Source organism: Protopterus annectens, chromosome 2.part2 (assembly GCF_019279795.1).
Source record: "Protopterus annectens isolate FY-2018-M chromosome 2.part2, PAN1.0, whole genome shotgun sequence".
Lineage (NCBI taxonomy): Eukaryota > Metazoa > Chordata > Ceratodontiformes > Protopteridae > Protopterus > Protopterus annectens.
The window spans coordinates 926,204,546-926,230,219 of NC_056730.1; the positions used below are offsets into that span (position 1 = coordinate 926,204,546).

A 25,674-nucleotide genomic window follows, 5' to 3' on the forward strand; every position below is an offset into this window, starting at 1 on the left:
TCCTTCTGCGTTCTGCTGCTAGTCCATATTCCATCTGGTCTTTTACTGTCCAAAGCTTTATAGGCTTCAAGTGCACCTTTTGTAAAAATAAATGCAATTTCACCTTAAATCAAGTTAGGATATTTTCTTGAATGCAAGACTGAAGAATCTAGAAAACAAATATAATGCCATCACAATCTAAATGAAATACTGTCAAAACACAAAGATTAGTAGTTTCAGCTATATTTAATATAAATAGTAAGCCCTATGAAATATGCCTTCTGTGTTGGCTTATGAGCATTTTTCTGTTAGTTTTACAGGTTTAAGCTTACCATAGTTTATTAAAGATGCTGTAGAAGCAAAAGTTTTTAGAAATGAGAATAAATTATGGCAGTAATAGTATAACAAGAAATATGTAAGATCAGAAAGTGCTGTCAGATAGATGAGCAGCACATGATTTTTGTGTTTGAACTCATACTGCATAGATACTTTCTTTTAGGTTCTTTGTATTAATGGTTTAGACCAGAATCTGTATCCCATACAAAAAAGGTTATGCACACTTAAATAGCAAACAACATCTGTTATTCCATATGTAAGGCATGCTGAACCCTCAAATGTAAATTATATGCTGCAAGGTCACACACACATTAAAAGTATGAAGACCATAATTGTGATTCCCAGAACTGTGCAACTGAAAGTGTGAATAAGGGAGATGCATGCTAATAGAGGATGGTACCGTCTTGTATTCCCCTTTTTTCAAGATACAGCAACCTCAGAGTTAGTATACATATGTAGCAGGGGCATAGGGGTACAGTCCTTCACATTGAGGGTGCACTTTTGAAATGTTTAACAGAAAGCATTACAGTTCACTGTTTTTTTTTTTTTTTTTTTTTTTTTTTGATAGGCCAGCAGTTTATTGTTCATAGTGTTGGAACTTGTACTAGCTCATCTGATAGATAGCAGAAGCAGCTACACTTCTTCCTTTCAAATGCAACATTTATGAAGTAAGTTTTTCAAGCAAGGTAAATTATTGTATGCTATATGTTACAGAAATGGTGAACTTCGACCTGGTTAAAGAATGAAATGAATGGCTCATTCTTTTCACCAAGCAAAATGTAGTGCTAGTACTAGTGATATGGATAAAACACTAGAGCATTCTAAAGTGATTAAGGTAACTTCATATATCTTTTTTATTTGGATTTTCATTTTTAAGCACTGGAGCCTCCTTGCCTTATTGGATACTTACAGAAATCTTTGAGAATTACTGATAAATCTCTCAGATGAAATTCAGAAAACATTGTACTTAACTGCAAGAGGTATTTGGAACTAAGCACAACAAAAATGGCTGACCATGAGTCATATACATAGACAATTGATACTTTGTGTAATTTATTCATACTGAGTGACTTTAGTAGCCTTTCATCATAATTTTGGAAAACACATTTGCAGTGCTGAATCACAAGTGTGGCTCTGTAACAGGGCTAGGATTCATAGATAGTTAATGTACTGCATTCAGCAAGTTAATGTGGTTAACAATCATTGCAGGGTGTGGACAATTCAAAGACACCTGACATCACTGCTGCATAGTGGCCAAAATAACTCAGTATGCATTGCTTGCTAATGAGCACATGATAAAAATGGAAATGAGGACCTCCATGCAAATTAGGCACAATGGATTATGTAAATAAAGAACCCAAAATGAAGGTGCCATTCAGAAATGACTAAAATAGTGATGTTACATAGCATTTACAATAGGAGTGATGCTGGAAATAACACCAGCAGTAGCAAAGGAATGTGTTGGAAACCAGCATCAAAACCAGTGTCAACTGTTTGCAGATTGTAGCCCTCAGCACCAGTGGAAGAGGGTAAACATTTAAAATGTTGTGACCCACTACAGCAAGTCCCAAAATACAGAGACTGAATAGCCAAAAGAATGGACTTACACTAAGTCTGAGATGTCATTTCTCAGAATATTCCCTTTTCTCAGATGTATGGCAATCTCAAAGTTTGTATATATAAGCTTGGGGGGTGTGGTGTGTTTGTCCCCACATGGGGGAGCAGAGGGGGCCTCCCCCGAAAAAAGTTTTAAGGAGATGAGTAATTTTCCAGATTCACTCTTCTCCTGTGTTTTTGGCCTTTTTTCTGACTTTTCAGCACTCATTTCAAGTGCTGACATTTCAATAGGGAGCCCTGGAGGAGATATGTGTAGTGCCTGGCATACCACCAACTCACAGAACAGCAGACTGCAGACCATTTATGAGTGAACAGGGATACTGAAGGAGACCTAGTCTAACTGTGTCACCCAGAACAGCACTCGAGGGAAATGCATGATATTCCCATTCCTGTGAAAACAAAGGTATGTGCAGTCTTAGCCATCTCAGCTACAGGGACCTTGCAGCATTTTACAGTGAACATGTTTAGGAGATCTCAAGTGTCAGCCTAGTAAACCCAAAACCAGTTCCTCACTATACTGCTACAACATGCAGAGGACCATATTTGGTTCCACAGGAGAACAGAGGAGAGAACAAACAAGTAGTTGTTTGTAGTCTCAATAGTGCGACAGGTAGCACATTCACCTTGGTGAGGAAGGCTGAGGATTCTATTCCCTCACCAGGTAGATCTGTTGCTGACACTGCAGTGCAGCATGGGGGGATCCTGCATTCCTGAATTTGCTATCTTTCAGATAAGATGTTAAATCGAGGCCCCATCTGTTTGAGTTGATTGTAGCTCAAATTGATGTAAAAGATCCTCCCATGGCACATATCAAAAAGTGTAAAGCAATCCCTCCCCTTCAACTATTTAAATTTATTGGCCATCTTACTGTATTCCATAGTACCAGAATACAAAAGTGACTACCTCTTTCAATCCATCTTGCTGTTTTAAAAATAGTAACTCTCCACTAAACCTTAACTTTTTAAACAGGTAAAACTTAAGTTACCTACGTTCACATCTAACTTCTCTAGTGCACATGTAGTGTGCATTTTTTTTCATCTTACCTTTACTCATCCATGTGACTAGCACTTTCTCTAATACCTGTTGGAAAGCACTAGGAAGCCTTAAATTGATACAATCACTCAACTCTCCTTGTTAATAAGGAGAAATCAATAGTAGGCACTAAACAGCCTATAATTGCAAAGTACCTTGCTAAGGTAAGGGAAAACAGCTCCTGTACTTTACAAAAAAAAAAAAGGCACCAAACCAGGCATGTCCAAGGGTCAGCTTCCGGTGATTTCTCCTGTCCACCTGGTGAATCTGGGCATACTGGGGCAATGCAGCAATTGCCTCATGTACACAGACAACCCTCTCCTCCTACCACCCAACACTACAACTTGTGAGAGATGCACTTACATAGCCAAAATGGAAGCAAAGCTCTCTCCACCCAAGATTGTGCTAGACAGTCAAGAGGAGAAGATTAACACCCACACTACACCTCAAGAAACACATAGCCCTTCTAAACCCACACCACCAACACCCACATATAGCAACACTAAATCCACATATGTAGAGGCCCTTAACTGTAACCTGCCCAAGCAACAAGGACCTCTGAAGCTGAAACGCAAACAAACACCAATCACAACCAAAGTGTCACATAGTTCACAACACCAGTGTGCCACCCAGCAACAACACCTAAGGCAAGACAATGTACCTAACACTTTAGTCATAGGTGACTCTATAGTCCGGCACACTGATGTCCCTCTCACCAGGTTGAAGAAGGAGAAAATTACAGTCAGCTGCCTGTCGGGTGCCAGGATCCACCACATAACGCATGCACTCAAGTCACTCCACAACAACTACAAATATGACTCTGTCATTGTCCATGTTGGAGTGAATGACTTGAGACGTACCTCCCTGGACTACATGAAAAGAGACATGGAAGAGTTCTCGGATCATGTGTCCCAGGCAGGTATGACCCTAGCCCTGAGTAGCATCCTGCCTTTGCCCAGAATGATATCACAATATAAGGACAAAATGATTGACTTCAACAATTGGCTAATCTTCTGGTGTCATTCAAAGGGGATCCAGTATCTGTCTGCCTGGGACGACATGATTGACAGACCACAATGCTTTGCCGAGATGGTCTGCACCTGTCGCCCTTGGGATTCTGGATACTGGCAAAGGCTCTTGCCACCCCTATAGTGCCTTTTTTAGGCAAAGTTCAAAGGACAAAACCACCACCGTAACAGGTACAATCATGCAAAATCTGAAGGTAATGCTACTCAATGCTAGAAGTCTAAACCTCAAAATGCACTCTCTCGAGGCACTCCTAAAAATGGAGAACATCGATATCTGTGCAGTAACTGAGACCTGGTTCAAGGCTCCAGAGAGCACCCCTGCAATACCAGGCTACAACTCTTACCACACTTTTTGGCCACCAAACCAGGACCGAAACACTAAAGGTGGAGGAGTGTCAATATTCACCAAGGATATTCACACCCCCAGGTTAGTTGCCCAACACAATGCGTCTGAAATTCTCCAGGTGCAACTAACACTAGGTAAGACTACAATCCAAATTGTAGCTTGCTATAGATCCCCCACCATACTCCAAGGTTCTCACTACACCTTTCTAAACATACTGGAAAATATTAAGATAGAACCAAACAACCTAATACTGGGTGATTTTAACTACCCTGCCATTAACTGGGAAAACTACTCATGTATCAACACCTTTGCCCAGCGGTTCTTGGAATTCATAAATTCCAGTGCCCTGGATCAACTAATCCATAGTCCCACCAGGGGCTCCAATATCCTAGACCTGGTCATTACCAACATGGGAAATTGATGCTCCACACCTATGGTCACCCTCTCGTTAGTTAGGTCTAACCATAAGCTAATCACCCTTAACATCTACATCCCACCCCCACCCCCCAGTAAGGAAACCTCCATAAAAAACTTCTCCAAAGCCAACTTCATGCTACTCAAGTCAGAAGGGACAAACTTCATGACACCCATGCAGATGGGAACTGAAAGTTCAACTGCTGAATCCTACACTAAGGCACTGTACGAGCACATCCACTCATGCATGAATCATGCCATCCCAAATAGAACCAAGATGCTCTCATCCAAAAAAAGGAAGCCAATCTGGTGGTCCCCTGCCATAAACAAACTTTACAAGAAAAGGAAGAAACTGTTGCAGAAAAGAGGAAAATCCCAGGATGCAAAAAACTCCCTTACCAGCCTCAGTAAGAAACTGAGATCCCTCATAAAATCCTCCAAAGCTAGTTACAAAAATATAATTGCCAAAGATTCCAAAGACAACCACAAGGCATTCTATAACTATGTCAAGAATCTAAATGGCAATGGTCAGATCTGCTCTGAGCTAAAACAGAATGGCATTAAATATACTGATCCCAAGGATATTACCAATATCCTGGCAGATCGATTCAGTGCCAACTTCACCCCCCCTCTCACCCCCTAAATGGCCCATCTCAATACCGGAAGATTGCCAAATTCCGGTAATAATGGCTACACAGGTAAAAAACGCACTCTCCAAAGCTAAGAACACAGCATCCATGGGACCAGATGACATCCCGGGCTGTGTACTACATGAACTACAATATGAACTGGCACCTCACCTAAGTGTCATATTTAATCATAGCCTCACCTCAGGTTTCATGCCCACTAAGTGGCGCAGAGCTACAGTTATCCCACTCCACAAGGGGGGATCCACCTTGAATCCCAGAAACTACCATCCCATCAGTCTGACAAGCCTTATCTGCAAGGCCATGGAGTGTATTATCATGGAACTTCTAAACAAAGACATTGGCAACCTTCAAACACTGGACCCCACCCAGTTTGGGTTTGTGAAGGGCCGTTCTTGCCTCCTGAACCTGATTGACTTCTTTGAATCAGTCTCCAGAGCCATGGACAAGGGTAAGGTGGTCCACACAACCTATCTAGACCTTGCCAAGGCCTTTGACACCATCCCCCACTCTGGAATCATAGATAAACTTACTAAGCTGGGCATTAATCCCTACGTCACCCAATGGGTTGCTAACTGGCTTACTGACAGAACCCACACTGTAAAAGTAGCCGACTCCAAATCCAGCTCCAGACAAGTGACAAGTGGAGTACCTCAGGGTTTAGTCCTGGGACCGCTCTTGTTTGGCATCTACTTTTCTGAAGTACAGGCCAACACTAAGTGACTCTGGCTAACAAAGTTCACAGATGACTGCAAACTGGGAGCCATTATTGAATCCCCAAATGATGTGGATACTCTACAAAAGGGCCTTACAGAAACAGATGTTTGGTGCCAGAGCCATGGGCTCAAGCTCAATGCCAAGAAATGTATAGTTATCCCCTTTGGGAAAAAACATGTATCTGTGAATTACCATATAGGTGGCAGTACACTAAACACCAAAAGTGTGATAAGAGACTTAGGGACACAGGTGGACAGTGGTCTTACCTTTGATAACCACATCACCACAACAGTCAGGAAATCCTTCTATGTGGCACACCTCATCACTAAGGGCTTTTCATACAGAAAAAAGGAGGTCATTGTCCCACTGTACTCATCCCTCATTAGACCCATTATAGAATACAATGCCCCGTTTGGTATGTACCTCTCAAGACATCTGCAATAACTGGAAAGGCCACAGAAATACCTCACTAAAAGAATCACAGGCCTAAAGCAGATGCCCTACACTGACCGCCTTAAAAAACTCCAGCTATACTCTGTCGCATATCGTCTACTCAGAGGCGATCTGTGCTTAACATACAAGGTCATGTCAAACCTAGAGCTGTTGGGCATGCTACACTTAAAGAAATCCCAATCCCTCAGAGCCACATGCTACAGGGATCTAAACCTTGTTATCACAATAAACAAAACATGCTGGAGGGATAGGTTCCTGACCCAGAGACTCCCCAGACTCTGGAATAGATTGCCCATACATGTCAAGCAGAGTGCCTCTTTGGCCCTCTTCAAAAGGAATCTTGACGATTGGATGGGAGAAAGGAAATTCACCCCAGGGATCACGTCAGTCGTCCTACTAGACAGGGATCCAGGGAAGTAAATAGTGTGGGAAGAAATAGCCAGGAAATTGTTATGGCTAGGCTTGTATAGGCCCTAGGGCTGATAGCCTAGCACCAACCTATGAACCTATAAGTTCCCCAATGCCTGGTCAAATTTTCTCCTAGTAGTATAAATACCACCTTGGGTCTCCCCTGAAAAGAGGGATAAAGGCATAGCTGCTGACTTGATGTCACTGACATCAAAGACTTAAAGTGGCACCACACCATCCTCTCTTACTTAACCAAAGTTTAGGATGGACAGTCAAACAGATGCTTTAGCATTTTTCAGTTAATTTGCCTTCTAAAATCCTAACTGTTGTATATGCATGCTTAACATTATGTACTTTGTTTTCTGGTGACACAACATACTTGGCTCCTGCAGAGGGTAGCAGCAGCAGGGTGTATATTGGCCAGTTCACATATGCACTGCTGTCATTCACATGCTGAAGTCTAATGTTTTTTTTTTTTCCATTCTGTCATCCTTTTGCACATTCAGATGTCCAGACCAACTCAGTCCCTGTCAACCACTGAATCTGGTGCTGCATCGCCAGTGGCAACCAAGTCTATCTTTTGTGGGAGGTGAAGGCTCCTATGAGGAGGTGAAAGCTTCTCTCCTGAAGGTGGACAGGTAGCTTCCAGCATGAGATGCAGAGGCTGATCACTGCTAAGGTGCATCACCAGCACAATGCCTGCACAGGAAACATGAAATGCCTTCTTGTACTACTGGTTGCATCATGCAACAGGAATACCCTGGCCATTGGGCCTCTGGAGGAGCTACTAGCCCATACCATTGACCATCCCAGTTAGTGATGCCTGGGTTTGGAAAACTTTGCCCGGAACCACCCCATCTCCATCCAGGTGTGTGTCCTTCCTTATTTATTATTCTCATTCTCTGTTCATAGTCCAGCCCTTCCCATTACAATTTGCCTGCCATCTTTTTATGTATATAACCATCTACCAGTCTTTCCATTTTTGTATGTATACCACCTCTGTCTGTCTGTGAATGAAAAATTAACTTTATCTAGAGTTCAAATTTCTCTATTAGCCTCCACTAACTCAATCAAAGAGCAACAAAAATATGTAATAATGCTGATGAAACCACTAACAGGCTGATTCTGAGTTCCTGCAATTAATCCATTTCACAGTTTCCTTGTAAACAATGGTGAGAATGTTTCCCATCTATAATTAATAACTGAGAAACAACCTTTTCATTACTGAATAGCTTGTGGCCTGGGAGAGTAGGTGAAGCTTATGAGGAAGGTGAACGTACAAGATTTCCTCAAAATGTAAGATAATACGTACATGAAAGTCACATACTAAACATAGCATTAGATCTTCATGATTCACATCTATCAGCTTCAGCTTCAAGACAGGTAGCTGCAGACAGCAGTTATCTTGGCAGCTACCAAGCTTTCACAGGCTCAGACTCCTGACCTTCAGTCACTTAATGTACCACACTTCTTCCACTTCTGTAGGTTGAGTTTGTCCTGCTTCACCTCCTCTAGTAAGACATTTGGCAGCACCTTCACCATATAGGCCTCAGGTATGAAATGCCGACTCTTACTAGATGAATATATAAAAGGATGGGGAAAGGCTGACTGGCTTATTACAGTGATGTGTTTCTTTTTTCTTTTCCTTTTCTTCAATATAATAATTGGTTTATTAAGTAAAGTTTTTTTTTTTTTTTTGCTCTTCATTGGAAGTGTTGGGCAGGACATGGATCTAACTGTCATAGAGCTGACTGCAATGAAATACTTTTTTTTAATTTGCTCTTTCTTTTGAAGAGTTGAGTGGGTACGGTGCTGACTCACGGTACCTGTACTGGTTGAGCCAGCTATGCTTTTTGTATGTAACTTTCATATCTTGATGATGTAGTCCATCCACTTCAGCTTTAAGACAAAGCTCACAGCTACTACTCTTGGGTGGATTCATAACAGAATGCTACAAAGTACAGTTGTTTTGAAGGTCAGCCTGGATCTAAAGATCACATCTAGCTTATAGTTTCATTTAGTGAAGCCCAAATAGTATGGAAGTAGAAACCACATATAAAATGTGATTTCAGTTGCCTGGTAAAGTCTTACTGTATTTTGAATGTCAAAAATAATGTATGTAAAAGGCAATTTATTCTGACAGCAACCTAAACAGAGTGACCTTAGACACGTTTTGGTTAACTTTATAAGAAGCAAAGGAAACAGAGAGTTGGTTGTCCTTTCTGGCATCTTTTCTTCTGTCTGAATAAAACATAAGCTGCCTATGAACACCAAAAAATGCAGGCTGTATTCTCCTTTATTAGAAAACGGGGGAAATAAATCAGAAGACTGAGAGATTAGTTGAGATTTAGAACTTCAATAGCCTGTCATTATGAAAAAGCAAGATGGGGAGATTTTAATGACAGTGTTTGTAATTCAGAGAAGCTTCTGGTGGAAGTGATAGTCACAAAAAAGAAAGTTTTCAAGGGTAAAAACCTGAAATATGCTCAAGTCACATATTTAAATAGCAACAGAGTTATCTTCCCCAATACAAAATTTTGATCCCAGGAGGTACAGTTTCTGTAAGGAGAAGTCTTAGTAAGAAGATACCACTTAAGAATGCTTTACAGACTTTCATGGATGTTAGACAGGAGGAAACCTTGATGAATGTTAGAAATGGCCACTGAATGAAGCTTAGTAGTTGTATTACTAGAACCTTTTTGAAAGATATTCTGTAGGAACTGAAGAAATTTAGGCACTGGAAATGAGAAAGGTCATCCCCTGCTTTTTTACCTGTAATGAAAACTTCATCCCCTTACTCTTATATGTTATTCTAGAAGAGGGGGATGGATCTGCTATAAAGATCTGGATGAGCCTAGATGTGTATGCTGGGACTCTAGCTATTAATGGAATTGGCAACACCATACAGTCAATTTGAGGGAATGAAGTCCAGGTGAGAACTGCCAAACAGATGAGTTAATAGACTTGATAACAGGTCTAAGGAGAATGGTCTTCTTCAGAAAAAAAAGCCACAAAAGTGGGAATCATGCTTGCAAGGCTACAAAGGGGCTTTGAGAATGACCTTAGCCTTGTTTGTTTTAGCTTTCTGTAAAACAACTCATGATGGGGGAATGGAGGAAAGGCATAAAGGAGACCTCAGGCCCCTGCTAAACTACAGCATCCTAGAAATGCTGTGCCTGAGGATGGATTAGGGAGAAGAAGCTGCTGAGCCAGGAATGTGTTGATGATACAAACAGGTCACATATGGCTCACCCTAGTGGTGAAATATCATGCTTGCCATTAAAAACCTGAGGGACTAATTGTGGGGCATCAGCAAATACTGTCAAAGTCTGTCCACAACAGTGATGGCTTGTCATGGGAGCTGCACTGCTATAAGAAAGCAATGAATTGACATAGTCCATTGCCATAACCTCATGGCTTCCAGATACAGGGGAATATGAACAGGTTCATCACTTCTCCCATTTGTGTATGTACCATATCACCAGCATATCGTCCAACTGGATGGCAAATGCACCCTGAGGGAAAAAGTCCAAATGAATATGCAACCGTATGAAGACTGCTTCCATGCCCAAAACAGTAATGTACAAAGAGGTCTCTTGATGACTGCATCCCTTGGACTGTTCATCTTAAACAATGCACCCACTCCACATGACAGAAGCATTAGTGTTGTAACCATGACAGTAGAAAGGTAAGGAATAGAAGCCTCTATGCACAGCCAACAACAAAGTTGCAACATCACACCTAAGAAATGCAAGTAGAATGGGACACAGCATTTGAAACTCGCAACCAGTTTACCCTTTAACATTTGCAAACAAAAGTAGATGCATGGAGGATGGCATTAGTCCCAACACATTAAGGCATATGGCAACAGAAGCCACTAGAAGAGATAACAGAGTCCATACAGCTAACTGAAGGAAGGAAATTCTGTCCAAGTGGAGAATGCCTCAGCAGGTCACAGTGTTCAGGTAACAACCAATGAATAGCTGGGCTTGCAACAGCTTTAACTGGGGATTTGCAGAGCTCATTGATATCTACAAAAGTAGGAACACTTGCAAGTGGGGGGGGGGATTACCCAACAATCCAAAATTTGTGAAGTTAGACAGCCAATTCGGGGTTATTATGGATGTGGCCTGAGACAAAAATCAGAAGAAGATTTTCTTCTTGGTTAATGAATCTGAAAGGATGGCCTGGCAGCATTTGCAGCTATCTACCTTTTCAACAATCCCTGGCTGTACAGGCTGCCAGTAAAGTAGTTACATGGACTGTAAAGCCTTATCTGAAGGTAGTGTTGAATTAAATGAGTACTATATTAAGTGGGGTAATTGTATTTTATTTTAATGTATTTTGGAAATTCCAGCCTTCTGGCTTTTGTGTAAGTAAGAGGCAGTGTGTACGTGAGCATTTTGACTAAGGACTTCACATATATATATACCATTCTTCTCCGGGCCTCTGCTGCCAAGTACAAAATCTATCTGTGCTAATATTTACCTGAAAATTTGTAACCAGAGACATTTCCCTGCTGCTTTCTTTTGTGTTGATTAAAAACACCTTTATTCCCCAGTATGATTCCTTTTACATACAAGAATGGAGGAACTTTTAAAAAACACTAGCGAAATCTAGAACAGGAACTAACCAGAAGCTGATACAGCTTCAATAATCTCTAGAGCTATCCAGCATAAGAGATGCATGTATAAGTGAACTGACAAAAAACTATATGTTAAAGTATATAAATATTGCATGTCATGTGAACTGGATTGAGATGTGATGAAGCCAAGTAAAGGGGCAAAAGCACTGATCTATTTAATATATTTTATTTTCAGTAAAGAAGTACTGATTTCTAAACAAGTTAGGAGTGACTGAGAGTGACTGATTACTCTGAGGTCTCAAATGATTGTCTGCATTCTGTGGTTCCTTTTTGTCTGAGTCCTAGGATTTCTCAGTCAGCAACTTCATTGCTCACAAGTACCAGTTTTCCCTATGGTTTGATGTTTTTCTTTATGGGTAGAAGTCCTCCTACACCCTAAAGCTGGAAAGCTATTGCACAGCACTACAAGGATCTGTTGATTTATACACACATACACATATATCTGTCTATATATATATATATATATATATATATATATATATATGTATATGGGATCACTATTAAATCCCGAATACTTTACAATACCGAAGACCGGAATCCCGAGACCAGATACGTGAAAGATGAGAAGACCAGAAGCGCGAAATTCAAAATCGCGAAGTACGGAGATGTCAGGTTAGGTAAGTATCTATGTTTGGTTGTGTTGGTTAGGAGCTTTAGTGTGTATGCAAGTGTGTGTTGTGACTGGGATGTGTGTGTGTAAGGGGAATTTAGGTGTGTGGTGGTGTTTTTGTGTGTTTGTCTGTATAGTGAGACCTTGGAGTTAGAATATTTAAGTAGGGGGGGTGCAGGGGGTCTTGCCCCACTGCTTTTATGTAGTGTAGGTTTGTGTATTTGTGTTTTGAGTGAAGGTGTGTGTATGTGTTAGTGTGTGGTATGTGCAGTGTAGTGTTCAGTATTTTAAATTTTGTGCTTCTGGTCTTCCGGTCTTCTCGTCTTTCGGGTATCTGGTCTCAGGATTCCGGTCTTCGGTATTGTAAGTATTCAGGATTTAGTAGTGATCTCATATATATATATATATATATATATATATATATATATATATATATATACACATATATAGTCCTATCAGTATTGGTGAAATGCAAAAATGTTAACAAAAATGCTGGCAAATACTGAGCGACAGCACAAATGAGCTCAGGCACAGTTATGCAACGCAAATCCCGCCAAAAACAAGACTAAACTAAAACATTAAATACCTTAAATATACAAAAGTAATGCCATGCACAGAAAAGTGGCAAGCGTCAAAATGCTAATTTGTTTCGAAGAGAAGTGTGGTACACATTCAAGCAAAGGTATATACAATGTAGTTAAATCCTCAATTGCAAAGCCAAAATATGTAGAAACTCAGTAGGACTGTACTCCAATTGATGATCAAGAACATTCTGAATGTGTCCTCCCTTGATACGCACACTAGACTAAGGAGGAGTAGTAAATGGGATGCTAGCCTGCACAGCCACATGGAAGTCGTCCACATGAACCTGCTCCCTACCAAGGACAAACATTATAGCAGGAACACATCTACCAAGTTGTTGTTCCTTTGGCTTTTCCTGGTTAGGGGTCGCCACAGTGGAACTCTGGCCTGCTAATGATTGGCAGTAGATTTATACAGTGCTGAAGTGACAGCTCGACGCCCAAACTTCAACGAAGGCACGCCCATTCACACATATCTTTCAAACACCACTCAACCACAGGGAGGACATGCAGACTCCACACAGAAGGCACTCCAGCCAAGAATTGAATGGGAGAACATCTTGCTGTGAGGCGACAATGCTACTGCTGCACCACCGCGGCTAGGAACACATCTACCATGTAATCCCTGCAAATGCCTGTGCCAGCTCTTGGCCATATTTTGCATCAGTAAAGAACAATTTAGCAAAAGATGAGCAACCATTTGCATAACATGATTGCACATGGCATTATACACTACATAACATTATGTGGACATTAAACTGGTGCATCATCTAACCTTTTAATAAGTAGGTGCCATCGCAAATCCATAAGGGTGGCATGATCCAAGTGCACACGTCTCTGCAGAATGTACTATTTGAACTCACGCACTCATATCGCTTGTGTAGAAAAAAGCTCTAGCTCTTAAAGGAAAACCATTTGGACTGAACTCTGGAAGAGGCTTAGGAGACACCTTTCTAAATGTCAGTCTCCCAATGTACTCTATTAATAGTCTGGCACAAAGTACACCAACTAGGTAGAGAAACAGGCATTTTTTTTTCATGAAAAGCATGTACAACATCTTTTACAATTTCAGCAGGAGAATCTCTGCTTAAGCAGCTGGATTGTTCACAGCATTTACAAATGATATTTACTACATTCTGCACGATCAGGAGGATGGAAATGTGTAACTGATTTCACTAAGTGTTCAGCAGCTGAGAAGAGAGCAATGGCAAGAGTGTGGCCCAGCTGATCTTCTTTAATGCTGCCCTAGTAGTGTCCTCCAGCCCTGTCCCATTCGGGCACATGTAAGTAGTGATAAGCATCAGCCACTTTCCCCTCTGTGATGTACAAAGTCATGCGCAGCTCCTTACTGTACCTAAGCTATTCCGCAAATCAGCATCTACATTAGTGGAATCCATGCTTACAGCCAAGCAGTCAGTACCAGTAACACAGTATTTATAGGACACATCCAACTTCGATAATGTCAACAAAATGCATTCCACAAAAGCTGCAAAATATTCCACATCTAGACACCTTTCCTGCAATGAAAATTGTATACCTTACATAACAAAACTATTCACGTGTGAAATTCCAGAACTCTTTCCTTCCACATTTCCACAACATAGACATCAACTCCAATAACGCAAAACCACCCTATATCACGTCATGGGCATAATATACAAGTCCACAACACAATAAAAACATGAGACAAATATATATATTCAAACTACCATACATTTCCTCACACATACTAAGTCCAAAATCTACCCCAAGTGGATTACATAGCAGTCATAATACAAATATATCAAAGCCACCCCACACGTGACATCAACCACTTAATAATCACCTAATTTCCCCATGAACTGTGGACACTCAAATATATGTGCATTATGTATCCAGAAACTATGGACACTCACATATATGCACAATATGCATCCAAAAACTGCGGACACTCACATATATGTACAATATGCATAATACCCACAGATGGCTAACCTACATTAAAGTTTGAAATGCATAAGAGACATCCATGTTGAAAAATTATATTCATCTTAATTCACTAACAACTGTCAACTCTTACTGCAAACTACATACATAACATTCAGTAAGTATATGGCATTAGGAAATAGCTGTATCTAAACACATTCAGAATAATGGTTCTTCTCCTAAGCATTTCTGGAGTGTTCTTACCACACTTCTCTGCCCAGTAAAGAGTGTGCTTCAAACTCTTATCCTGACACTATTCACCATATTACAGCTGCAACTTTAGCAATAAATTCCTTCTATTCCACATTGCTCAATTTCTCTTCGCACTAATTAAATGTCTCACTAAATTGGGCTACAATTAAACAATTAATAAACTGGGGACAGATTAAGAAACAAAAAACATGCAAATGATCTTTTACTTTTGTTATTTCAGGAGACAGCCTCTGAAATCTAGGGACAGCAAATCTGACAAAACTGTGTAGCTTTAGCCAGTCATTTAAAAATCAATCAGAAAGTAGAATCTGAAGACCTCTAACCCAGTTAGCTAAGGGAGCAGGCCAAAAATTGCATACCTGATCTCCCATGTCATGGAAAGGGCTCAGGTGAATCTGGAAGTGTACTTTGGATCAGAGAGGACACCCTTACCAGACCTAAGGAGGTAGAAAACTACAAAAGGGTCTAAAATGGCCTTTTTGTTAACAATCAGGGTCTATGTTAAATATTTGAATGCTTAAATGTTCGAATCACTAAAGATCAACCTTTAGTGATCGAACATTTAAATGTTCGAATTTTTTTTAAAAATTTAAAAAAAAAATAAAATAAACAAAAAAAAAACTAAAGGGTGTACCCTTCAGGTTTGGAAGCGGGGACTGATTTTTACAATGAGTTGATAGACCTTTTTAACAAACACGGTACTGAGCTAATGGATACTATGTGCAAGCATTATTCTGTTACCATAGAATGCTTATCTAAAGATATTACAGAGTTGAACCAGGCCATAAAAACACACCCCGATTTTGTAAGGTACCACTACGACTATAAGAAGGTGTTTTCCTCAACTGAACAACAGTTGAGTAAAAATGCTGAAGTGAAATTAAAAAAGTTAAGGAGAGACATAAGTGACTATAAGAATGGGATGGCTTACCCGAAACCACCACCTTCTCAGGGTAATAATATTTTTGGTCACCCAATTACTCAGAAAGTTAACCATAACAGCATAGACACCGATTTTGTTGTTAAGCTGCCCGTAGGGGTAGGTCCAGGGATTAACGATCTTGATTTCTTTGAAGGTAATTGGAGTGACAATATCACGGAAAGCCACCTGGTCAACAATAGAGCCAGTAACAGCCAATTTAATGGTAATGAACGGAATAATTATTTTTCCAACCGAGGCCAAAACCACCAACGGAGGTACAACATGAGGGGCAAAAAAAAAGAACCACAAATTCAACAGATAACCAGTGATCCAGTTGTGTTGTTGAACTGAAGTGGTGACTTTAAAATGTACAATTTTTCTACTTTTACCTTTGACCTTAAACTGTGTGAGCTTTTCAGTAAGGGGTTGACTTTTGTACCCACTGACCATTTTAATTTGGCAGTTGTTCTGATAGACTTAAAACTTTACATTCGGAAACTGAACTTGGCTCTAATATTTGGTGACAAAGTTGTCGATGTTGGTCCTTTAAGGGTGGCTAGTACTTACAACCCACCTATTTGTCCTGCCTTATCTATGTTTGAACATATGTGCGAGTTCGAATTAAGAAACTTACACGAGGGTGTTAAGAAACATGACACGGTGAACATTACCAAAAACAAGGCTGAAGCCCTCAGCTCCATTAAATCTTTACCAGTCCAAATTTTGAAACCAGACAAAAGCGGTGGACTGGTGATTATGAACAATGATGACTATGAGACTAGAATGTTGGGAGTGTTGGACAATGAGATTTATGTAAAATCTAGTTTCAATGAAATGAACACTGCAGACAACAGAGTTTTTTCCTTTTTTAGAGACTTACTAATTGAAGGTTTGATCAGTGTTGAGGTGTACAATTATTTAGTGATTTTGAAACCAAGAATACCAAACCTGTTTGTATTACCTAAGCTCCATAAAAATGTCAATGATCCCCCAATGAGAGCTTTAGTGAATGCAAGGTCGTCCATTACTTATGCATGTTCTAAATATGTAGACCACTTGTTAAAAAAATATGTAGCCAGAGAAGAACAAATTTGCAAAGACTCCTGGGCCTTTTTGAAAAGTTTAGAGAATTTTGTTTATCATAAGAACATTTTTTTCTTAACAGTAGATGTTGGTGATCTTTACTTTTCTATCCCTCATGAGGTAGGAATTGAATACATTACCAAGAAATTGTTATTTTATGAGGCTGAGAGTAATAAGATAAGGTTGATCCAGGAGTTACTAGATATTATCTTAAACAACAACTTTGTTAGTTTTAAAGACAACATATACAAATAAGTGGTAGGTGTAGCTATGGGTTCACCATGTGGGGCGAGCTAAGCCAACCTGTTCCTATCTTAATGGGAAAGTGAGTTTATTTTCAAGAAGAACATTTACGAGAAGATAAAACTTTACAACTGGTTTCTGGATGATATTTTTTTCATGTTTGAGGGGAGTGCAAATGACGCATGACTATTTGTGGAAACTTTGAACAATAGTACACCTTTTTTTAAATTCACCTTCACCTATGGAGAGAACATCATTAACTATTTAGTTGTAAAACTAAAGAGGGATCTTGTACGTGAAGGGTACTTGGCTAAAATATACAGAAAGCCTACATATGCGAACACATTGTTGCACTATTCCAGTTGTCACCCGTTCCATCAGAAAGGGTCAGTCCTCAAAGGACAGCTGGTAAGAGCTGCCTGGATGACAACTGAGGATACTTCCCTTGAAGATGAATGTACCTTGTTGAAACGTATGTTCATGAGTCGAGGTTACCCAGGGAAGATGATTGATGAGCTAGTAAGTGAAGTCCACTTCAAAAGGTTGGCAGGTTCTTTCAGTCCAATTCTCACTAAGAGGGAACGTATTACTGAGGTAACAGATTTGAACGTGGGAGAAAGGTCGGATGGTTTGGCCCTAACTAAGACTAGCGTTACTCCACCGGAGAAATGTTCCACAGTTAAGGAAATAGTGAGTTTTAAGAGGAGTTTCATTACACCCTTTTGTTTGGAGGCAAACTTAATTAAGAACATTTTCAAAAGTGATTGGTTTTTATTGACCTTTGAGAGGGACACAATAGAGATATTAGGTGACTACCCGGTCATTATTTTTAAGAAGGGTAGGAACCTGAAAAACATTATAGAAAACAATAGTCCGAAGCCTCTTAGGACCGAAGGAACTTATAAATGTGAAGTGTGTAACTATTGTAGGTACATTGCTACAGGGTTTAGTTTCACAGTAAACCAGCATGAATATAAAGCCAGAGGTAGGTACAACTGTAATTCCAAATCCGTGGTGTACTTAGCTTCCTGTCAGATGTGTTCAGCATTTTACGTAGGAAAAATGGACAGGAAGCTAAAGGATAGGATTTACGAACATGTTTACCACATTAAGAAAAAAATCACCACTAACGCCCTGGCTAGACAATGTAGTGAGCACCCCTCTCATTAATTTTTGCTCAAAGTTATAGACCAGATAGCTTTAGATGGAAAGGGTAGACCTTACCAATTGATATTGGAGAAACATGAATTGGTTTGGCAACTTAGGTTAAATTCATATACTCTACCTGGCTTAAATGAAGTCACCTCTGTAGCATGCATCCTTAAGTTAAGAAGTTTACTTAGGTAACTTGCTTTTTATAAGAAAATCATTTTTAACAACACTGTTTTAATTGTTCTTAACAATACTGTTTATCTTATTAGTCATCTACGTTAGTTGAAATGTGTATCATAATGTATTATACTTACTAACAGTTTCTTGTACATTTAACGTACACATGCACACACATATACATTTTTTTCGTCAAGATGTTTTAGGTGGACACTTTCTCTTCACCTTTTCTTTGACACACACTGGGCCAGATTCAGGAAGCCTCCGTGTAAGAGTTATAACTCTTACACGGAGGCTGCAGTTAAACTGTGTGATGTCAGCATGTCATGCATATGCATGAGGTGCATGAGGCATGCTGAATCACACCAGTAACTCTTACACGGTCCATGTAAGAGAGTAGGGGGCGTGTCTGTAGGCTAAGCTCTGCAAGTGGACACGCCCCCGGAAAACTAGAATGGCTGAAAGTAAACAGCCACGAGAAAGGCCATGAAAATGTGAATAAACACACTATACAACACATGCCCCGACTGGCCATCAGTGTATAAAGTGAAGAGATGTCATAAAAGTAAATGAAAACCTTTTTTTTTTTTTTGTTAAACCCCGTAAATGTTTGCTACTGTGTGCGGGTGTGCTACTAAGCGCAATCACAGTTAGCAGTCAGTGGAAAAGGATATAAGAACTAAATATGCAAAGTAAGCCAAGAAATAATAGCTTAGTGGTAGAGTACCCGCCCTATGAGTAGGCAGGCAGGGTTCGAGCCCCTACAACAACCTTTTTTTATTTTTGTAAATAAGCACTAAAAAGCCCCCAGACAGTATTGTACAAATGTAAATGTATTCCCTTTTGTAAAATGGAATGAAACAGAGCATATATTTTGAAGTAACATAAGAATAAAAATAGTCAGAAATGTACTGATAGCTAAGCTGCCGTGAGACAGAGTGCCCGTGGCAGTAGTGTTTAAAAGCTGCAAACTGCGTGCCCGTTGCCAAGCAGCGGATAAACAGGCTGAAACTGTGTGCAATTAGCTGAACATGTGTGTCACTAGCCAATTAAGATTTATCCCAGCGCACACCGTTTGCGCCGCTCCCACAGGCTAACTGCCAGTGCGCACGTTACCTCAGCAAACGGCGCAGAACAGGTTTAAAGTGCTTAAAAGTGCTTTTGGCATGTTTGATTGACAGGTCTTCAACTCATTTCTGTCAGGAAAAGCAAAAAGCAGTTACCAGATTCGAACACAGGATACCATGCACTAGAGTCAAGGAACTAAACCACCAAGCCATGACAGCAATACCTAGAAAAGCAGAAATAGCATATATATGGGATAAAACCCAGAATGGAGCATGAGAAAGCATTTTCAGTGAAGTAGATACAATTCCAAAATGGCCAATCAGAGAAATGTGCGGGAAAAGCGGCATATATAAGCCCCATAGGCGGGAATACACAGCATAACTGATTGTAGAACAGACTTGCAGTCAGCATGAGTGGAGTAGGTGAGGGACGTTGCTTTCGAGCACAGCGTTGGGGCGTTGAGGAGTCCAGATACATGGTCTGGCTCCTTGTCCATAATCACGAGGCCCAACTCATGCAGGGCCAGGTCTCATGGGGAGTATATAGGGCTGAGGCGTGGGACCAGTTGGCTCGTGAGCTGACCAGTGCTACTGGCATTCCACGCACTGGTGAGCAGGTCCGTCACCACCATGCGGACCTGAAGAGACGCAAGCAGGACCAATTGAACTGTTGGATCCAGGAGGCCCGGCAAATGCCCAACGCCCCACTACTGAGTAAGTCACATTTTACCCATGTATGTAAGGATTTCAACCAGCTGATACCATGGAGATGTGTAGTCCAATATTATTCCCTTTGTATTACAGCTGCAGGTGTCCGCTCTGCGAATGTCGAGATGCACGCCAGAAGGCTGGTGCGGCTGCGCCACCATGCAGGTTAGTAACCCCACCCAGTACTTGTAAATAAATATTATTATGTACCATGTATCAGAACAGTGCAGTGTATTGATTAAAAGTAATATAATGTGCAAGCAGGAATTGAGCCTCTGCAGGTATGGCTGCAACAAGTTCATCAGTATGCAAGTGTAACTGGAAATATAATTGATAGGATTAAACAGTGCTGTAATACAGATGTCCCATCATTAATTAAATATACTGTAACCTGCAGTATAGTCTCAAGAGTACAGCTTCAGAATCTGAGGTAGTCACATGTCAGATATATCCCTGTTGAAATGCTGAATCATGACAGAAGTGAGGCTGTTGGAAAGTGTTTGAATCACCACAGGTCTAATATGTGAACAAAGCCTAGAAGTACCAACCTGAACTGTGAAGTTGCAGAATGTATGAGAGTGACAGAAATGCTCATGTATGAATAAATAAACTAGTAATAACCCCTGAATATATAAGCCTCAGTGTGTCTTTACAGAACTAAATGCATGTGGGAAGTACAAATTAACATCCCAAACTGATTTCAGTGTGTCTGAATCTGAATGTCTAGCTCAAAATCTGTATATGGTGATAACAGTAAACAATTTGCAGATAGAATGAATGATTATCTGACAGACTAAACAGCCATAGTTGTCCCCTGTCCTGTCATCAAAGTGTAGCAGGATGATGTATCTGATCAAATTCAAAATAAGTAGGATAGTGATGTATGTGTAACAGGTGTAGCATGACAGTCAAATAAAGATTATTTTGAAACATCAGCCTCAACTTAATTGTGTATCTATGATAAATGTGAATTAATGTTTAACATATGAATGTGTCATCACTTTCTATCCCCACCCAACCCTGTAATTCCATATAACAACATCCACTAAATAATGGTATGTGAACATTTCATTAATCATGGACATTTGTCCGTTCCAAACATATATGCATGTCTGTTCGTGCATGTGCCCTGTTCATACCTGCAAATCTGATGGCCTGTTGCCATTAATCAACCCTGCATGTCGTTTGACTGTGTTTTGCTGTTCAAATAATGCATGTGATATTGATATGCCCCTTGTTCAATGGTGTCCATATCTGGGTGTTTGTTTGATGGGAATACCAATGCATGCTGTTACAACTAATCTGAATGGAATAAAATGCCACTAACCCAAACTAACATAACTACTCACAAACCTAGAACGCTTGGGAAGGCAGGTCCCAGCGGACCCACCTCTCCCACCTCAGCTGGTGACTGCACCTGGCACTAGTGCCCAGGGAGCAGCCCGCTCCGGTGGCCCTGTGCCACCTTCGGGTGGAAGCGCTGCAGGGGATGGGGCCCGTCCCCTCTGCAAGTGTGGCCGGAGGGGTTCATCCACTCACCCTCCAGCGGTGTCCGGTCTGTGGTGCGTGGGAGATCCAAGACACTGTTCTTGGACCCCTCGCCAGCTCGAGGCTCGTGTGGCACAGCTAACGGCCCCGGCCGTTGCCCCCTACACAGCCCCAGCACAGCACCGTCCTGGGCTGTGAAGGAACAGTGGCAACTGCCTATGGGTGGGGATATCAGTTCCACTGTTGCCATCTGTGGGCTCGTGCATCTCAGATATCCCAACCTCCGTCCCGTCAATTGTGTAACCCCCACGTGTGTCATACACCGTCCCTGTATGCGTCTTGTCTGTCTTGTCTGTTAACCTACCCAACCTACCTCCCCAGCTTTACCGACTTCCTTCACCTGTCATACCACTCTCACCTGTAAAAAAAAAAAAAAAAAGGGCACTCTGTCCCACAAAAAAATTACGCCCCATACATAGCTGTCCATGTCGCAGACATGTCCGCTGGACATCTAAACTGTTAATTACAATTGGCTGTACAACAAATATTAATGTTGTCCTGACACCTCTCTCAGAGGTGGAAGGTTTCAAATGTCTCACCAAAATACATAGAAATATACAGCTGTTGCTGCAAAAGACATGGGCATCTATGGGCCTTACCTACACCCTTCCTGCAAATCCCACGCTTGTTTCCCTACTGTCTTACCCTCTTTGTGACCCCTTTTCACCACTTTCCTGTCACCCCTTTTTCTTTTCTTTCAAAGAAAATAAGCGGGTGTCGCGCTTGTGTTAGCGGAGCTCACCGCCAGTCTTGCATCGTGAGCTCAGCGCAAACGGCGCAGACCTGGTTTAAAGTGCTTAAAAGTGCCTTTATGGCACTTTGATTGACAGGTCCTGTACTCAGTTCCAAAGTTTGCTAAGAAAAATAAATTCCCACTGTCAGTAGAGAACCCAGGACCTTGGTAACATTAGTCCGTATGACCTACCACTAAGCCATGCCTGCTTTACAAGAACAAACTGCTAAAATAAATATAACATGTAATAGTAGGAATCAGTATAAAGGTAATATAGGAGATGTACTATCCAAAGCATGTGTGGTAGAGTTTTAATGGCCAAATAACTGGATTCCCATACTAGTTCAGTGTGAGCAGAAACAGCACTGCTACCTGTTAGCTTGTACATAATAATGTAAGGTAATGTACATATGTGAAGGTATGTATATCTACACATACATATATATAAATATATATTAATACATATGAAATATAATCGTAGGTCTCAGTAGCCATACACACTCACTACAGGAAAAAGTTAACATAATTGCTGCAACCTGAATCTGCAACACAGCCTGACCCCTGTGTGACCTACTTACCCTTCTAACTGCTTACAGGTGGCCTCAACACTTGATTGACAGGTCCTGTACTCAGTTTGAAAGTTTGCAAAGTAAAAATTCCCACTGTCAGTCTTGAAACCAGGACCTAGGTAACATTAGTCTGTTTGACCTACCACTAAGCCATGCCTGCTGTGGAAGAGCACACTGCTAAAATAAATATAACATGTAATAGTAGGAATCAGTATAAAGGCAATATAGGAGATGTACTATCCAAAGCATGTTTGGTAGAGTTTTAATGGCCAAATTACTGGATTCCCATACTAGTTCAGTGTGAGCAGAAACAGCCCTGCTACCTGTTAGCTTGTACATAATAATGTAAGGTAATGTACAGATGTGAAGGTATGTATATCAACACATACATATATATAAATATATATTAATACATATGAAATATAATCGTAGGTCTCAGTAGCCATACACACTCACTACAGGAAACAGTGAAGATATATGCAGCAACCAGAATCTGCAACACAGCCTGGCTCCTGTGAGACCTACTAAGCCCTTTAACTGCTTAAAGGTGCCTCTAGCACTGTGATTGATAGGCCCTATACTCAACCCAAAAGCAGAATATGAGCATACTAGTAGGCCCTACCACAAGACCATTGTAACACTAGTCTGTATGACCTACCACTAAGCCATGACTCTCATACAGGAATATAGTGCTAAATAAGTGGAACATGTAATAGTAGGAATGAAGATAAAGGCAATATAGTATGTCTACTACCCAAAGCATGTCAGGCAGACTTTTATAGTCCCAATTACTGGATTCCCATACTAGAGTAGTGTTAATGGAAACAGCCCTGCTAATTGTTAGCTTGTACCCAATAATGTCAGCTAATGTACATATATGAAAGTATGTATATGTACACAGATATATATATATATATTCATATAGCAATACATATGACATATAGTTGTAGGTGTCAGTATGCATACACACTCACTACAGGGAACAGGCAAGATAAATGCAGCAACCTGAATCTACAACACAGCATGAAGCATGGGAGATGTACAAACCTTCACACTCACAGAACACTGTCAACAGCATACCAGCATGGTCCACGCCCTACAATCTGAAAGGGCAACGCCTATCTCACATACCCTTTTATAGCAGTGTCCTGAAATCACAGTGAGACATGCAATTAGTACACACCCAGCTGCTTGCAATTAGCAAATGCTGCCTTACAATTGGTGCAGAGGCCATCACATGGATCCATGCAGATACCTACAAAAGTATTCAGTACCCACACTCCACTCATGCAATACAGTCATTGCACTAACCGAATGAGAAAGAGAGAGAGAGAGACAGACAGAGAGAGAAAACAAAATATACTGACAGCAAGCAGCAAAACAGCAGCAGCAGCAGCAGCAACAGCAGCAAAATACAAGCAGCACGACTGACTCACCCAAGTCTGCCCCAAACACAGGTCATGCAAAGTAGCAGGTTAATCCTGTGTATACTGTGACACCTCAAATGTATCATAGTTCACTATCAATAGGTATGTCCATGAGATAGGTTGTGTGTAGATAGTCATGAAATATAAACATATGTAAAATTGTTGTACATGTGGGCCATAACTAACACTTCCATAGCTTAGAACACAAGGCCAGTTGTGCATATGATGCAGTAGTTCCCAGGGTCAGTAGAGGTTCCTCCTCATTGGTGTGGGACCACTGTGTATGTATGGCACTGTTCAGGTACATATCCTGTAGTATGGCCATGGATTAATATCAGTCTGTCCTGTGGTGCTATGTCCTCCAGGGGTGAATGTAGCACACATCCAGGGATACCATTCCGTAACAGTGATGATATGTGTTCTGCAATGATGAGGGTGGCTCTCACCTGGACATGTGAGAGGATAGGGAGGTTACAGTCATCTGGGATAACTAATAACACGTGTGTAGGACAATGGGGGGGGGGGTACCTGCACCTAAACTGTCTGCAAAATTGTTGGCAATATCTGTGCATTTGGTGAATGTGAAGCATCTTAACACTGCAGACAACAGATGCCTTCCCGTCATGTGAATCTGCCCTGTGCTGCAGTAGCCTCCTACTATTGTTATACAATATGCAATGGTTATACAATATAACAATGGTGCAAGAGTACCAGCTGGCAGTGGCCGCGGACGACAACGGGCCCACTCGCGCGGCTCAAGTGCCAGCACCAGCCCCAGCAATGCTGGGTCTGTGCTGTCATCCAGACGCCCCAGGAGACCACGTGCACGTGGCTCTGGACAGTCCCAACAGGGAACTGTGTCCAGTCAACACACCCCTGCTTCCGATGACAGTACCCAGTCTGGGTTAGTACCGGATACGGCCCGTAGCACCTGCCAGGCACAGGTACCGTGTCCGTGCCCACAGACACTGATTTGGATGACCTGACAGGTGCAGTCTGTGGCTGTCCACAAAACCCTGTACATGGCAGCCATTATGTGGGACTGTGTGCGTGC

The 25,674-nt window shown here is 41.1% G+C and overlaps 1 protein-coding gene across 2 annotated transcripts in view; it reads right to left on the reverse strand.

The window, feature by feature from the left end:
• ACOT12 (acyl-CoA thioesterase 12) overlaps nucleotides 1-25,674 on the reverse strand; it is a 772,547-nt gene that overhangs the window by 469,146 nt on the left and 277,727 nt on the right. For both annotated transcript variants that reach the window (XM_044064240.1, XM_044064239.1), the window contains exon 5: nucleotides 1-76. This exon is cut by the window's left edge and continues 60 nt beyond it. In XM_044064240.1, coding sequence (XP_043920175.1) covers nucleotides 1-76 — 76 coding nt within the window. The remainder of the gene's footprint in view (nucleotides 77-25,674) is intronic.